Here is a 17,226-nt window from a genome sequence, read left to right on the forward strand (position 1 = left end):
TCAAAAGAAAGCACGAGAGGGGAAGAGGGAGCTATATCATTTCATGCAGCCTTTCTAGGCAGTTAATGAGCTATTTATTAGTTATTTATTTATCATCATCCTCTAGTGAGAGCAGATTTAAATCGAGTAAAGGCAGTTCCTCATTCCTTTAAACTGAAAAGACCTTGTATGAGTTTTTTAGGATTTAAAGGGATGGAAATACATCGTGGCTGAGTGTTCACCCAGCAGGCTACAAGGTGCACATGTTTACGTTAATGTCACCTTGTGTGAGTGCTGCTACCCCCACCGATCCTCCCAAAAACAAACAACAGCTGCATACTCTATTCAAGAGCAGGGCAGCGGGGCATCCGCTGGAGCATAATATCACAGAGCAGGCCCTTCCCTGCGCGGGCCTGTCGAGCATGATGTACGTAGCGGACCGGTATCTTCCTCACCAGAGCTCAGATTGTTTTGATATTTTTATTAACGTGTCTTCAATCATAAATCACCCCGTGGAAGTGAGGGCCGATCCCTCCTCTCAGCGCGGCATCAGATTACAGGTAGCAAGACAAAGTTATCGGACACCTCGCCACGTGTCCCGCGTTTCAGCTACATCACTTCTTCCTTAGGAGTTCAATTCGGTTTACATTAAAACGTTAGAAGCAAGTCGAATATAGTTAACATAATATTATGTAAATAGACGTCCCCGTATAATGGATAGGATTCTAAATGCGGCTTTCTATCCTTCATCTGCTTTTTATCAAAGCTGGAGACAAAAGCAGTCGGACAGGCCGTAAGCACTTCTTGCAATGTCAGGATCTGATGTCATATCTCTTTAAATAACCTCAGAGGACATCATTTTGTTTTATTGTGCATCTCGCGATGTTATCTGGATGTATTAATGCATTGTTTAAACACAAGACTGTGTCCATTTGCATCACAATAACTCTTCACTCTCTCTCTTTTTGTTGCTTCTCAGCAACCGCTCGGTGTCCCCCCCCTTCCCGCTTGACTCGACTCAGGCCAAACAGCAGCCGAGACGCTCTGCAGCCACACACATTCTCATGTCATACCAAGTTGCCAGTGCGCGCAAAGCTGTCAGCCTCCCTTAAAGGCTCGGGATGCTATGTGTAATTCCTTTAACACAAGGCCACGCAGATATCCTTATCATTGTTGTAATGGCGTGTTCATGCCACCCTGCATCCTGCGAGCCTGCACAAGGCAGCTGGTAATTCATTTAATTTATTCAAGTCGACCCCCGCTCGCGTCACGGTGACGGCCAGTCCACGGCCGGACACTCAGCAGCCTTCGTCCTTCAGAGGTGATCTCAGGGTCGCATGTGATTCTATCACTGGACAGAAAAAAAAGCATCATTCATGACTTCTTATCTGCAGCCAGGGATTCTGATTTCATGACGAGCAAACGTGGAAACACTTGGAGGAGAGAAAAGTCTTCATCAAAGCAGTGGCGATGAATGACATGGTAAATAATGGTCTATTATCTGACATATTTTACTTTTAACAACAACCCATTTTATTTAGCATTTTTCACCATCACCACAAGAGATCTCCTTTGTGTGTTTAATATGTAAACACCATCTGTATTTCGTTTAATCCTCCTCAACAGGTAGCCAAGTCCAAAGCAGATCCCCCGTCACTCACATCCTAGGACGTTTTGGCACTCTGACATGCTGGTTCCAGTCTGTGTGTTGGGGCTTCAAAGCAAATATTCTGTTCACATGTTGTCTGAGGCGCTGTGGGTGTGTTCAACTGGATCTCAGTCAGCGCAGAGCGGGAGGTTTATCTCTCCTGATGGATCTGGACACTCGTTATGAGGTGGACTCGTCTAATGAGCTCTGATTTCACAAAGGCCTTGGCTTGAGTTCAAACTAATATGAGCGTGAGGCGTTAGGAGAGGAGTTTTTGTGAGCAGGATCAAAGCTGAATCCAAAGTCTGAAGTCGAATGATTTTCAATATAAACATTTAAAAAGTTAACATAACAAATTCTTCATTGATATTTTTAAGTACAACATAAACTTTATCAGTGTAATTTTGGTTATCTTATTATTAAACTGAACAAAGGTTTCATCTTCACATCTACAGAAGAGGCCATACATCCATACAAATCATTTTACAGTCTTCTCGTGATGCGAGTAAATTTTAGCCGTTTTCCCGAGATCTCAACTTATTTGTCTCATCATCTCGGGATATAATTCATAACACTGGTTTTCCCATTGACAATGACTTCATTTTAGTCGTTTCTCTTGAAAAATCATCTCATCAAGGGAAAACTGCGTTGTTGTCTGGAGATAACGCTGTTCATAAGTTGAGATCTTGAGAAAACAACAGAAAATTATCACAGACACCTGGGTCAAATAAACTGTATTGATGACTGTTCACTTCCATACGCATCCTCTTATCCGTCAAAGGAAATGTTGGTCTGTGTGAGGTAATGGTTTGAATCCATCAAATATCTTAAATAAGGAGCAGGAGCGTGTCCAGAAATGGCCAGGTGTGGCATGGGCCCCCCTAGAAATCTTATCGGCCACCCCAGGAGGCTATTTGTCCTCTTCTGTTCTTTTATTGCTCTGTCAGACATTTTTTTAGCAGAAGGCTGCTCGTAGTTTTCTTTACATATCAATGTAGCATATTTTGTATTGTTTGTACTTTTTTGTAAAAATTGTAAAATTGTAAATAAAGACGTTGCACATCTTTTTCATGAGACAGGTTCACAGAAAAGTAATGCACTCTGTCAATCAATCAATCAATCAACTTTTATTTGTATAGCGTCAACTCATAACAAGTGTTATCTCGAGACACTTTACAAGAAGCAGGTAAAATACCTTACTCATTGTCTGTTAACATTACAAAAGAGCAGGTAAAAGACCTTACTCATTGTTATGTTACAAAAAGCAGGTAAAGGACCTTACTTATTGCTATGTTACAAAGATCCGGCCTATCCATCATGAGCACTTTAGCAAAGCAGCAAAAGTTACAGTGGTAAGAAAAAACTGCCTTATTAAAAGGCAGAAATCTTCGGCCGGATCCCCGGCTCATGACGAAACAGTCTTCACAGGCCTAGACTGCGCCGGGCTTGGAAAGGGATAGGGGGAGAGATGGGATAAGATGCAGGAAGAGGGATAGAGAGCAAGGGGGTGGGGGGAGGTAGACCGTCCATCAGCAATCCGGTGGGGAGGGGAGGGGGTGTGGGGGGTTGTTCTGGCAGGCCGCCAACCCACGATCCGGTGGGGAGGGGGTAGTGACTGTCGATGAACTAACTGGCAATGTGTCGGGACCAAAATATTCAAAGTTAGACTGTGCAGGTACTTTAAATGGTGACTAAAAAACTAAGCTAATGTTGCCATTATCTGTTATGTATTATTTATTTTTGTTGAGGTTTGAAAGGGTAAATAATTGAGATTTATTTGTGTGTGTTTGTGCGCACATCACACCCAGTGCCCCAGTGGTCCACCCCAGTAAAAACAGTCTTGTTACACCCCTGATAAGGAGGCAAAGAAGAATGTTTTTATTGTTATGGAAGTCGATAGAACTTTCCATGTTTCCAGAAATGTCCATGTTGTAAGTATTAAACTTGAAATATATAACGTGTGATGTGTCAACTCACCCGCTAAAGTTTTCAGCCCCTACTCTTACTCTCTCTTACTGAAGACCACTAACCAGGCCATTTGAAACTTCATAACCAGGGGGAGGGCCAAGCAATGTGTACTGAGATTGGGCAATGCTAAAAGTGACTGTGAGTTACACTCAAATACATATGGATGTAAACATGACAAAAGAATGCTAATCTTCCTCTGTATATGCTTGATCATAAACAAGGTCTTAATAACATGTTGGCAATGTCCATGATGTAAAGGGATAATCTGCCAGGGGGGAGTTAAAGTTGTTGCACACCAAAATTAGCAAAAAAAATTACCACTAAATACTGCCTTATATATATTGTTTGCTTTATTTAAATTAAATAGCTGTCAGAAATTGCTAAATGTTACATTGCTGGTGTTTTCAGTGCTTCCAGCTTCGCTCTCTATCGTGTGCCTGCTGCCTAGCTGATATCATCTGCTTGTTTGACCCAGAGATGAACGCTGACAAAAATGAATCAGAACAAAATGTCAGAATGTGTTGATGATGGTTGCATGTTCATGTTATGGGCAGCTCTGACTCAGGTGGTAGGCCATTAATCATTCAACTGGCTTCCCAACCCTGGCTCCTCTCGCTCACATTACTAATGTAAGTGTCCTTGAGCAAAACACTGCACCCAAAACTGCTCCAATGTGTGTAGCCTATAAGTAGAAACATGTGTAGAATAAAACAACGAAAGGAAGAGTAATTAAAGGACGTCTGTGTCACCTGGACATGGTGAGCTGTCAGAGAGGTAGTAAAGGACAGAAGAGGACATGTTGTTTTCCTGGATTCAGAGAAGCATTTGTCTTGCGAGATCACCTCGTAACCTTTCTGTCTGCCATTTGCTGCGATGCCCTGTCGGAGGGTATAGATGTAAGAGAGCCCACTGGAGGGGGCCACCTGCCTCTCTTACTGCAGTCTGCTGTACCATGTGGAGCCCCAGATGTAGCCGGCAGAATAATCCACACTCATACACTCATGAAAGTGTCCATCTGGCCCCACACGCACACATTAAGCCCCCGGAACCATGCAGGCATGGGGACACTGGGAAGCCTCTGCAGTCCTGTTGTCGTGGCATTTAGCAGATACAGCCGTGTGAGATACTGCTGTACTTCTTCCATTCTGTCCGCAGAAAGGCCCGAGCCGAGGCGGCGCACAGCTGAGAGTCGGTTGGCTGTGACGGAGAGGTGAAACGGAGAGAGGACTGAGCAGGATAAGCCTGCAGAGCTCACTGCTAACAGAGCAGAGCAGAGTGAGGAGGATCTTTTTACATTAGCTGTGCCTCGGGCACACGCAGATAACAGCAAAGCTCCTGGCTGGCAGGAGAGGAACCGACAGTACAGCCCTGCATCACAGCTGGCAATGTTTATCAACTCAAAATAAAAGACTTTCTCTGCAGATCTGAAAAATATCTAACGTGTTTTCTTTTGGCTAAATACAGATAGTCCTGAAAGTTAGTCAGTGTAAACATCAGATAGAGGCCAGCCTCGCTTTTTTATTTGTTTCCACATATAAACATTATTGAACAGTGAAGAAGTACAGTCGTTTTATAAAAGTGACACAATTTTCAGTTATTCAATATAATATAGGACACATAACTGTTTAGAGCAGGTAACTTTTATAAAGGAGCATTTATTTACAGATAGCAATGAATGCATTTAAAGAGAACTTCCTGAAAAAAGCCACATAATGTTTTCTTTGGTGATGACAGAGCAACAATTCAGACTTTTCTTCCAATCAGGTCGATTAGAGCCGACTACCCATTTATTTAAAACTGGACACATAATGAATACTGACAAGTCATCAATAACATGAAAGAATTTCCTAGAATACAACCCATTTCTTTTTCCTTAACATTACTGAACGGTTTCATAAAGTCTGTCATGTGTTGCTTTACAGTCACATTAAATTAGATGTGAAGTGTTTCTCAACTAGCTGTTAGCTGAAAGCAGAAGATCTGTTTATTTAGGATTGCAAAGTTGACACGAGAGACGAGTGAAAAAAAAAACACCATAAAAATGAAGGTTTCAGTAGAGATTGAACAGACATGATATATTGTGTTATTTTGTCATCTATCGAGGTTCATGAAGGCAGACTTGGTTGCCATTAAACCTAGTCTTTATGCTAAGCTAGGCTAACGGTACACTCAACAGATGTATTGGTGAGTACAAATCATTTTATTGTCCAACTTCTGATAGAAAAACAAAGGAGTGTATCTCCAGAAATGTCAAACGTTTGCTTTGCCATGTGCAGATACGTTCATGTATAATTGCAAACTATAAGCGAGTGTTTAATGGCTGTGTTCAAATAGAACGCGCTGATACTGAAGAAATGTTTCCTGTGGCATTGCATCCCCCTGAAAGGAGTGGAAGCTGATTCAAGCTGTTATATATGAACATAATCCGTTGATGATGTGATGGTAATATAAGATGAGCGCTACTTGTTAGCACCTTTTCTATCTGTATGATAATGGTTTATGCTGTAAGAACTACAGCAGCGTCTCACTGGGAAGCTTTACTCTCATTTGTGCAGCAGCAGCGGGACAGACGCTGCTCTCGCCCCCGTGCTCGTCACCACTTCACAGGCTATTCAATTAGCAGGAGAAGCATGGGAGCCGGAGCCATAATGGAGCTGATGAGATGCACAAGGACAGGTGACACTAATCAGAGCGGCGCCCCATTGTCTCTGTGTGGACATCATTAAGGAAAGAGAGTGATTTCAGGCTTTCTTTCCCTCTCTGAGCCTGAACACACTCATGAAAGCTGCGTGCATTAGCTGCCTGACGATCAATTTGCAATATGTGAGAATATATTTGCTGAATTAAGTGAGAGTCTTTGATATAGAGGAAAATATGAATATTTGACACCTCAAAAATGGGCTTTAAAGTGCAAGATCTCATAAATACCACGCTGATAAACTGATGTGATATCTTGAACGGCTGTTAGAAACCTATAATACCCAGAGGATTTACTCCCACCCTGTGTTCTGTAGTCTTCTTCTGTTAGTGGTTCAGTAAAAGCTCAGACATCCACTCTTCAACACATCCACTTTTCTTTCCTCCACTCGACTGTACGAGGCCGCAGATGTAGCGTGACCTTCTGCTGCTGAAGCGGCTTCTGAGCGATCCCAGCTGCCCGGCCTCGATCGGTCCTCCTCAAACCATCTTGGCCGGACTGTGAAGGAGATCTGCTCGGCGTGCTGGTAGCGACTGCTGAGGTAGCTGGACAGACACCTGAGAAAACACCACCAAGGGACAAACATAAGGTCACCCTATAGTTCTTTCATAAAAGTCCATTTGCAACATTCACAGTTACACACACTGAGGGTAGAATAGCATAACCTCTTGTGTTGACATTTGCTTCTACAAACTGTAACTTACAGTGCTGGATATGTTCTGTGAAATCCAGGTTGCTGCTTAATAAAGGTCACATATTATGCAAAATACACTTAACCATAGTTTTCTAACACTAATATGTGTCCCTAGCCTGGCTACAAATCCCCCAATTATAAGAAAAGTCCATCCTCTCCATCTTTTGCCTGCTCCACAAAATGTCTGCTTTCATTTTGTGACATCACAAAGGGCAGTAACTCCTCCCCCAGGTGGGTGACACTCCCACAGCTAGGTGTTTGTTCTGCCCTCTGAGTCTGCCTTCTCACCATAAACATGGTGCAAGAAAGCCAGAGCCACCCAATCCCTTCCAGAGAGGGGGCATGGTCGAAAACAGATCATTTACATATTTAAAGCTACAGACACAGAAACAGCCTGTTCTGAGCAGGGCTGAAATAGAGGAGTTTATAGACATGGACTATCACATCACAGATGCACAACTACAAAGATAGTGCCAATAGAAAAAACAAAGTAGGAATAACTTATCTGAAGCTAATTAAACATTATTTACATTATGATGGGTAAGAGCAGTGCGTTGTATTCAACATGACAAACTTTTAAGCAGTAATATGGCAGTTTTAACAACAGTTATAATTATTAGTTTGTTGTGTCTGTAAATTGTTTCCAGTCATTCATTTCTTAGATAACATTAGAAAAATAAAAATCCTCAGCGGGGAAACTCATCTGCCACCGGGCCAATTCATACACACAACAAATATCGACAGTACAATCACAATACACAACAACATGGATGTGCGTCTTTGTGGTACGACGCTAATCATCCAATAGCTTTTCAGAAGGCTTTGCGTTTAAACAGGAAAATAGTCAGTGTGGGATATAAAAAAAGGCAATGCACAGAAAATGAAGTCTCTGCCGGGAGTCCTTCATCACTGACTGCTGGCAACACCGGAGGCCCTGAAAAGTTGGCCACCATTCCCAGAGGATATAACCTTGTCAGACCATAGCCAATGGGTTCAAAGATTGAGGGTTGATAATATCTCAGGTAAAAATATTCATGTAGTAGTACTTTGTTCTTTAACACTGATTTCAACTACTACCACACAGGAACATTTGAATGTTTAAGTCCTTTAGTGGTGGTGGTGGGGAGGTGGTGGTATCATATGATTCTTCATGTTGGTGCATACTAACTATCACAGTAGTTATCATGAGCTCTGTGTGGGAGCTAATCATGACAGTTCGACTCTGAGGTGGTTGTCCACCCTTTTACCATATAACTCACTAACTTACAGTATGCACATGCCTTATAGCTGTGCTCTGTTAAAGGAGCAATGGCTGCCTCCACTGTGTTCTTCCTCAATGAATGTTTTGGAGTATATATGTGCCATAAAGGATGCAAGTAATGATCCCCAAACTACCAAATCTAAACCGTAGTTTCCCTCAGTTGATTTTGCGTCTTTTAGCTCATCACCTTTTTCCTTCAGTGTTTCCTTGTTACGGCAAAACAGCAAAGGGTGGAAAGCAGATGAGATTTAAGGACAATTTGAGTTCTCATTCCTATTTGTTAATCAATGTTAATATTTTGCCTGAGCACAGAGCTTCAAGTCACTCCAATCAAGAGAAAAAAAAGGTTCCTTTGTTCAGGATTCAGCATGATCTAACATCATTTTCCCTACAGAGCACATATGGTAGGAAATCAAATCAAACAAGTTGACATTGAACAGCTTACAGACGCTCTATGTTCAATGCACTTTGTACAAAATGATATTTGTTACTAAATAAATTAGCTAATGTATATTATGTGTACATGGAAGTATTCTGAAGCCAAGGTTGTTTCAGTATAGAGTTGTCTGGTGATCGCTCAATGTCATTATACGGGCATTAAATGAACAAGTATGTACAGTTTATATGATGTATGTAAAACTTAGATGATAGACATAAATCACAAATAAAAATAAAGCAAAAGATTAAAATACAAAAGAACAAAAACATCAAGACATTTGAAAGAGCCTGCTGAGGTCATGAGATCTTTAAGGGTCAACCCTGAATTGGGACCTGACCTCTGACCTGCGATCCCTAATTGGTCAGATTACAGAAGCAAAGTAATCTTAAAATTCCACTACGCAGCTGAACGTGGGAGTTCAAGGCAAAATAAAAATCCATATGTCATTAACTAAGGGTAAAAAGGAGATAAACAAATATTGATATAAAGAGGTTGGACTCTTTAACACTGGTGGGCCTCCATCATGTGAAATGAAGCAGAGAGGAAGGGGCTGTTAAGAGTATCATGTGGTGGACTTCACATCACAGATGCACAACTACAAAGATAGTGCCAATAGAAAAAATAAAGTAGGAATAACTTATCTGAAGCTAATGAAACATTATTTACATTATGATGGGTAAGAGCAGTGCGTTGTATTCAACATGACAAACTTTTAAGCAGTAATATGGCAGTTTTAACAACAGTTATAATTATTAGTTTGTTGTGTCTGTAAATTGTTTCCAGTCATTCATTTCTTAGATAACAATTCATACACACAACAAATATCGACAGTACAATCACAATACACAACAACATGGATGTGCGTCTTTGTGGTACGACGCTAATCATCCAATAGCTTTTCAGAAGGCTTTGCGTTTAAACAGGAAAATAGTCAGTGTGGGATATAAAAAAAGGCAATGCACAGAAAATGAAGTCTCTGCCGGGAGTCCTTCATCACTGACTGCTGGCAACACCGGAGGCCCTGAAAAGTTGGCCACCATTCCCAGAGGATATAACCTTGTCAGACCATAGCCAATGGGTTCAAAGATTGAGGGTTGATAATATCTCAGGTAAAAATATTCATGTAGTAGTACTTTGTTCTTTAACACTGATTTCAACTACTACCGCACAGGAACATTTGAATGTTTAAGTCCTTTAGTGGTGGTGGTGGTGGTGGGGAGGTGGTGGTATCATATGATTCTTCATGTTGGTGCATACTAACTATCACAGTAGTTATCATGAGCTCTGTGTGGGAGCTAATCATGACAGTTCGACTCTGAGGTGGTTGTCCACCCTTTTACCATATAATTTACTACAATCAGTGGCAAATTAATATCAAGACATACACCTTCAAGTGCTGCCTGGTAACCTGACAGAGGACCTGAGGAGTCAACTCTGCTGCTCATTATTTCCAACAGTAACCGTTAATACATGTTACAGTTTAAACCCTTAAAGGCCTGTTTTGTACAAAGTAATACACTGGACATAAAAAGAAAAGTCAGCCCCCTCCCTGCAGACTCACTGAACACATAACTTCAGTCCACATGGTAATTGGCTTCTGAGGCAAATCAATGCCTCAGATCAGAATTGAAGCATTCTGCTTGTTTACAACATCTATCATTTGCTTCTTATCAAGTGTGATCAGAGCAATTTTCCCTCCCTTAATATAGGTTTGATGGGACAAAGAAAAGCTCAATTCTTAGAGAATTGGAAAACACATTTCTCGTGCTTTGTGGTAACTAAACTGTCAGCAGATAAGAGAGTCCATAGTATCAACTGCAGGGTAATTCATCTCACAATAGTGCTGTTGTGTTTTCCTTCGGAACAGCTTGGAAATATGGTTTGAGGCCTTTGCTTTAAATGTCACTGCAGATGCTTCGTCTGGATGCTCAAACAAGACAAAATGTAAAGCAGAATGCACCAAGTCTACACTTTAAACAAAGTACTCTCTCTCTCTCTAAATTCGGTTAACTTATGTGTCGTTGTTACATCAAAAAAAAAACATATTAGTCCCCTTGTGTACACTTATATCTGCAAAAGGGTGATGAGCTATTCGTCCTCAGGCAGCTCTGCAAACTGCTGCAGACAGTAGCGTGAGGTGAGAGAGCAGTGTAGGCCACTTTGTATCATGTCAGCGCTGGCGGTTAGACGCCATCTCCACAGTGTCCCCTGTCACCAATCACATCCTTTTAAACCACCCAGGGAGCTCGACAACCCCCTGCACACACACTCATGCACACACACACTCCCTTATCTGTCAATGCTGCTTAAATAATGTAATTAATGACTTAATTAACATTTCCATAATCTATTTTAATAAATCTAACACGGCATAATTAGAGTTTCTAACCTCCAGGCAGTGGCATATAAAAATTCACAGAGCAGAGCTGCGTGGTCAGGCCACTGTCTCAGCGCCCAAACTCTCGCCCTGACAGTAAAGGAAGGAGAGGGCGCATATTGTGTGACAGCCCTCTGAAAGGCAGCTCAAGCCTGACAAATGTCATGTGACTTTGTGAATGTGTCCAATAACAATCCTGCAGCGCAACAAGGAGGGCGTAAAACAGATCAGTTTAGAGGTTTGAAATGTCAAGTAGGAAGTGAGAGCGCAAAAGACTTCCACTGGGATTAGAAGGATTATTTTGGAAGAAGTTTGCAAGAAGTCTCTGAGGAACTAGCCTTGATAACCAACCTTAAAATCAGGTAAATGTTTCAGGGCTTTCAGTGTAGCGAGCACATTTGAAACATCTGTATCACGTCCATGCACATTAGTTGTTGCTGTTGTTTTGAATGCACATCTTTTTGCACAATATCTTTGTACTTTTCTAAATCTGTATTTTATTCTTTATCCTGTATACATTTTGTATTTTTTATACTTTAACAATGTGCACCGTGGTTCGGAGAGAAACGTTTTTTTTGATTTATCTGTCTGTCCATTATGTAACGCAAAAATTGACAATAAAGATGACTTTGACAAACCTCCTCTTCAGTCAGTTGGTTTACAAGAGGTTAAAAACGATTATTTATTGTGTTAGTCCCACTAAACCTGGACTTTTAAGATACATAAACTGAAGTGAAATTTCTCAGTCAGATGAACACACCTAGATAATGTGGATGGAGATCCATTTACTCTTGCAGGGATACATATCAATCGGCCCCAAACTGGCCTAGGCAATCTACGCATCCTGTCTTAGTTCCCATACTGAGCTTTGACCCAGAAGTCGAACAGCATTGTCCTCAAACTTCTGATATCTCCATGAGCACAAGAGATATCATGCATGTAATTTGTTCCAAAAGTAAAGTGTAGAGTACACATGAAATGCAAAGAGCTGTAAAGATGTCCAGGTTTTTTACTACTCAACACACAACCAGTCTGCCACTTGCTAACTTGTTTGTTGATTGTTCGGTATCGGTCATAGTAGGTCAACAGGAAGAAGGTCCACTATAAACCAGATGAAAGGACGCATATCGCCTCCGTCTGAAGTCAGACATACTTACGTTGATTCTTACCCAGTACTTGTATACTGGGACCAGCTCATTAGACCAAATAAAACAGCCAAATCAAGCTGTGACTGTAGCTTGACTTAACTTTGCATGTAAACATTAGACTGTATATAATCATGGACAAAGTCTGAGTGATGTCATCCACTGGTTTCTGAAGGGCTGTTTGGAAGCCCATCCATGGCAGTTACAATAGTGGAAAATGTTGACTATAAAAGTTTTGGTCAATTTTAATATGGGGTGGGACTTCCAGGTCTTTTGGAGCCTTCCTCAAGTGGACACTCGAGGAACTGCAGGTCCAATTTTTCGACCTCAGGGTTGCCTGATGTAAACGTACATTCTGACTACAACTTTGAGCTGCTCAAGTTGAGTGGAAGCCGACCCCCCGTCTTTGACTGGATTGTTTATTTCGACAGGGACAGTGTACAGCCAATTAGCTGTACCAGAGTTAGCTATAAGCTAAATTACATATGTAGTCCCTGGGCAGGAGACAGAGACAATGTCTCTGTGAAGAAACAAAACATACACTAACAACATCTTCACAACAGTAAGACAGTACACAACCACTGAACAATGACATTACACTAGTCCACAGTTTTCTTCTTTTGTATTCAGAAGTGTTTCGGTGTAATTAAAAAGCCAAACTGTTGTCATACCAAAGTTCTGGGACTGTATTGCAGTAAATGTTTGCCATTCTTTCGCTCCTCTTCCAAAAAAAATTCCTGCATTCAATCAAAACATGCTAAAAAATATGACTTGTCAATAATACATGGTCAAAAAATGGGAGCCAGAACACCTCCAGTACCAAAATATTGTCCTTTGCCTTCAGATTCTGCATTTAGTTGCAGGTATCTGTAAAATAGAGATTTTTTTCCCCAAATAAAACCATAAGAGTTTCAATAACATAAATAAAGCGTGCTTCTTTCTTCAGAGAGCTGGCAACTATACTTTTAAGCAAACTTTAAAGGGGTGTAGTAACACTATGGTTAGGGACTACTTTCAGCTGTGCATTAATTAAGAGCATGTTCACGGGCATGCAGGAACGTGTCACCAAGGGCAATATTGAGCCTCTCAGTTTCAGTTTTTTTTATATATGAGATGTATTGCACATGGAAATAGTATGGTTCTGTCTAAAATACAACTATTATATGTAGGTCTTTTGATGGCACATAACAGAAGTGTAGATTATCCCCTTATCCTTTAAACAAACCGAAGAGCAAGAGAAAAAAGCAACGCACTAATTAAATACATAAAGAATACATTTCATTATGCTGTGAAGATTGAGCCAAAACTTTTCATCAAATGTTTTCAGAACAATAAAAACTAAACCTTTTAATGGCTTTGTTACATACCAAACTTGTGTTTAAAGTGTTGTAGCCATGGCAACTGACTACAGGTAACAGAGGCAAGTGGCAAAAAGCTTCAGCCTCCCCCTGCCAATAAACTGGCAATATTACAAGTTACCATTTTAGTAGTTGATGCAAATGAACATGTGAGTACACAACATGGATCCATCACAATAAAAGCTCCTGCTGAACTGTTAAATTCAAAACCACGTTGTTTATCTTTATCTTCTCCCTGTTGCAAACACAACAAGGCCTTGTGGTGGGTGAGAGACGAGGGGCTCGCTCCTTATAAAAACTCCCCCCCCTCAGGCTGAAGGGTGACTGAGATGCACCCTGACAGGGGGCAGCAGGAGGCTGGCACATCCCAGGCAGCAAAAGCACCATGGGGCACGGGTCCGTGAGGCCCAACAATGCTAATAAGGGCACCCACCATCCTTCCTATTGTACCAGTAATAATGTGAGCATCAATTGGCGGTAAAACCTGTTTAGAGCAGTGGGATCGCACCAATGCTGTAGGATGTTTAAAACACTAATTGTCTTAAAACCTTTAGAACAGCAAAAAAAAATCTTAATGTTAATGTAGTCATTATTTGCATTAAACTGTGATAATTAACAAAAGAATAAATGGATTTGTAATTTAAAGGGAGGTAAAGCTATAGACTCAAAAAGGACGATATTAGAAATCAGACTTTCATATTGCATATGAATATGTCGTGAAAACACAAACTGCAGACCAAAGAGCAAATCAGAACCAGATCCAATGTGATATTCTAATTCAAACCATTCTACCTAAGATTTAAGGATACAATAACTTACAAAAAAATCCTCTTTGTATTTGAATGCATTGTAAAATAATAAAAAACATGGAAACAGATACAGTATATGTGCATGACGTGGCTAAAAACATTCAATCTGACATTTAATGGAAAAGAAATGATGCATTTAACCAGGATATCCTCATTGAGATTAAGGGTGGTTTCACATTAGGGACCCGGACCCGGAACCGGGTACTCTTGACCCCAAAGTCCGGTTAGTTTGATCAGTGTGAACACAAATGTCCCGTTCTCATACTGTACTCAGGTGCCCCAGTCCACTTCAAGAGGTGGTCTTGAGCACGATTCATGTGTACTCGAGTATGGTCCGCAGGAGATGGGAAAGAACTCTGTGCTCAAACAAGGAAGTGGGCCGCTATACGTGATTCAAAACGGCTTCTGACGCTTTAAAAACAGTTGTATTCGAGCAGCACAGGCCCGTTTTATCATCTGAGCCGTCCAGTAGATCAGGATGTAGGAAGAGGGTTGTTGTTGTCTCAGAAATAACATTATTAAAGGAAGTCAAGGTCTTAAAGTTTCATGGGTTTGTTTCAACAAGTTAAAGCACTCAGTAGACTTCCTTGATTTCAGATCATAATCAGTTTGAGTGTTTCTGTTCCTATACTGTACAGAACCTACAATGTTATGGTAGGGTTACTGTTTTCATTTAAGACTTGTTTTCTGAAGATTCAAAACAAGCTAAACATGTGATGGTGAGTTATTTTGAAAGCACCTTAACAGAGTGGCAGTGTTTTAACTGTTAGCATGACGACATGTTTGAACCTCTTTCAGCTCTTAACAATGAACAAATACCTGCAGCTGAGATCTGCCAAGAACGCAGCCTGTCTGAAGCAGCTCAAAGTGTTGTAAACAAACCAATTTCCTGTCATAGAATTACAGCTCATTACAAGCGTGGAGAAGGGCTTCAACAACATAATGATGCAGAAGCACATTACCAGTGCAACCGTATTTATTAATTACCAGTTCACTAGCTGCATTCCTTGCAAAGGCAGTGAATGGGGGACAAAGTTACGAGCCTTGTTGAGTTAATTACAAACAGCCGCTCTTATTTAACTTAAGACAAATACTGGAGGAAGGGGAGATGTTGAGCATAAAGTTTGAATGTTGCTACAGGCACAAAAAGCACCTTGGAGTTATGGGGGGGGGGGGGGGGGGGGGGGGGGGGTTACATCACTCCTACTTCTACCGTGTTTTATAATGAGTGTTAGTAGAAAGGGTGTTCATCCAAATCCAAACATTCTGTTCATTAAAGTCACTTTCCCTGTGTTTTTTAAGTCAAACTGATCCAAAAGGTATGTTATATCGAGATCCACAGCCTGATTTGAGTTTCTACTTTAGGCAATTACAGATTACATAACGAGTATTTGTAATCTGATTACAGTACCAGCCGTATGTTGCTTTTTAATCATAGAGTAGATATTGTTCATGGCGGCCGTCTAATGCATTATTTACAAGCTAGATGTTGATAAAAACAGACTGTTCATTTACTAATGGTTTACAGTACCGCAGGCATTATTCCAATTAGCAATATCAAAATGGGAAATAAGACTAAGTGAAAACAAGAGAGGTGGAGGTGAGGGGTGGAGGGGGTCAGGGGCATGTTTTCAGAGATGATTATTTTGATGACGCTTGTTACTTCTCGTTTTGAAACCCGCATAAAAAATGAAAATATAGTTTGTATTTAGCTGATGAGAACACATGTATCTTATTTTAATCGTTCATGTTGCCATCGTGTTTGCATGTAAAGCAAAGGTCAGACCACGGGCACATCGGAAATATAAAGTACAGATACTAAAGGTCAATAAAGAAACGGTAAAAACATCAAATACTCACTTGATAAGCAGGATCTCTGTCAGCAGTCCAAAAGAGGCTGCTGCCACTTTAAAGGTGACGGGAGGAGGAGGGTTGGTGAAAGCGGTCATCATGCGGTAAACAACATACGGCACCAGAGACAGCAAAGCTAAAGCAGTGATGAGCACGAGCCACGTCTGCCACTGGAGGCTCATCAACCACCACGGAGAAGTCCTCTGGAGCTGGTACTGGACGAGAGAGAGAAGGACAAAACAAGTCGAATGAAATCACCGCACAGTAACGGACTGATCTGTGAAATAACAGAAATCTATCGTCAACATGGTTCATGTTAAGATGCATGAAAATAGTCAAATGCAAAGCCACAAACACTACAGATCATGACTCTATAGATGGAGGAGTCGGGGGTTCAGTCCACCACTTACATCCCTTATATCTTAACAAGGGCTGGGCATTGTATTGAGTTTTTAAGATACATCAATATATATCTAAACCAGATCTAGGGTAAGACATTATTGTTTATATCAAGATAGTTTTTGCTGCATTAACGTTATACGTTCCTTCCGTAGAGCGGCTCGCCTATTTCTCCTCTCACTGTCTGTCCCTCTCCGCCCCTCTCCCTCTATGAGCACTCTTGGTTCTTTTCATTATCACCTTTTTTTTGCTTGTCTTAATTATGTATGGTCAGCTTGTGTTAATAATGTAAGTAAACCACTGTAAATAAAATGTATAAAATATATAAATAAAAAATAAACATCATTTTTAGTCCACATCCACCAGCCCTAATTTAAACACCTATTGGATGAATTGAAAAGTCGGGGCCTTTCTCAAACCTCTCCCTACACACTTCCACTCTGTGAGCTTGTGTGGATTGCCCGCCACAATGAGTGCTGTCCAAAACCTCTGAGGGCGGAGTTAGAGCGGATTAAACCCTCCAAGAGGTGTAACACCTTTTATTATTCATCATGGGAGACAGTCTATATATGTTACAGTTCTGACTTATCACCCACACAA

General features: G+C 41.0%; 1 protein-coding gene across 1 annotated transcript in view; it reads right to left on the bottom strand.

Annotated features, from left to right (window-relative positions):
• Positions 1-5,076: 5,076 nt before the first annotated feature.
• LOC132957753 (uncharacterized) overlaps positions 5,077-17,226 on the bottom strand; it is a 75,020-nt gene continuing 62,870 nt past the window's right edge. Inside the window, exons 4-5 of the mRNA XM_061030599.1 lie at positions 16,237-16,442; positions 5,077-6,850 (exon numbers count right to left, since the gene is read on the bottom strand). Coding sequence (XP_060886582.1) covers positions 6,628-6,850; positions 16,237-16,442 — 429 coding nt within the window. The 3' untranslated portion in view covers positions 5,077-6,627. The remainder of the gene's footprint in view (positions 6,851-16,236; positions 16,443-17,226) is intronic.

This window comes from Labrus mixtus, chromosome 3 (assembly GCF_963584025.1).
Source record: "Labrus mixtus chromosome 3, fLabMix1.1, whole genome shotgun sequence".
In the NCBI taxonomy this organism is placed as follows: Eukaryota; Metazoa; Chordata; class Actinopteri; order Labriformes; family Labridae; genus Labrus; species Labrus mixtus.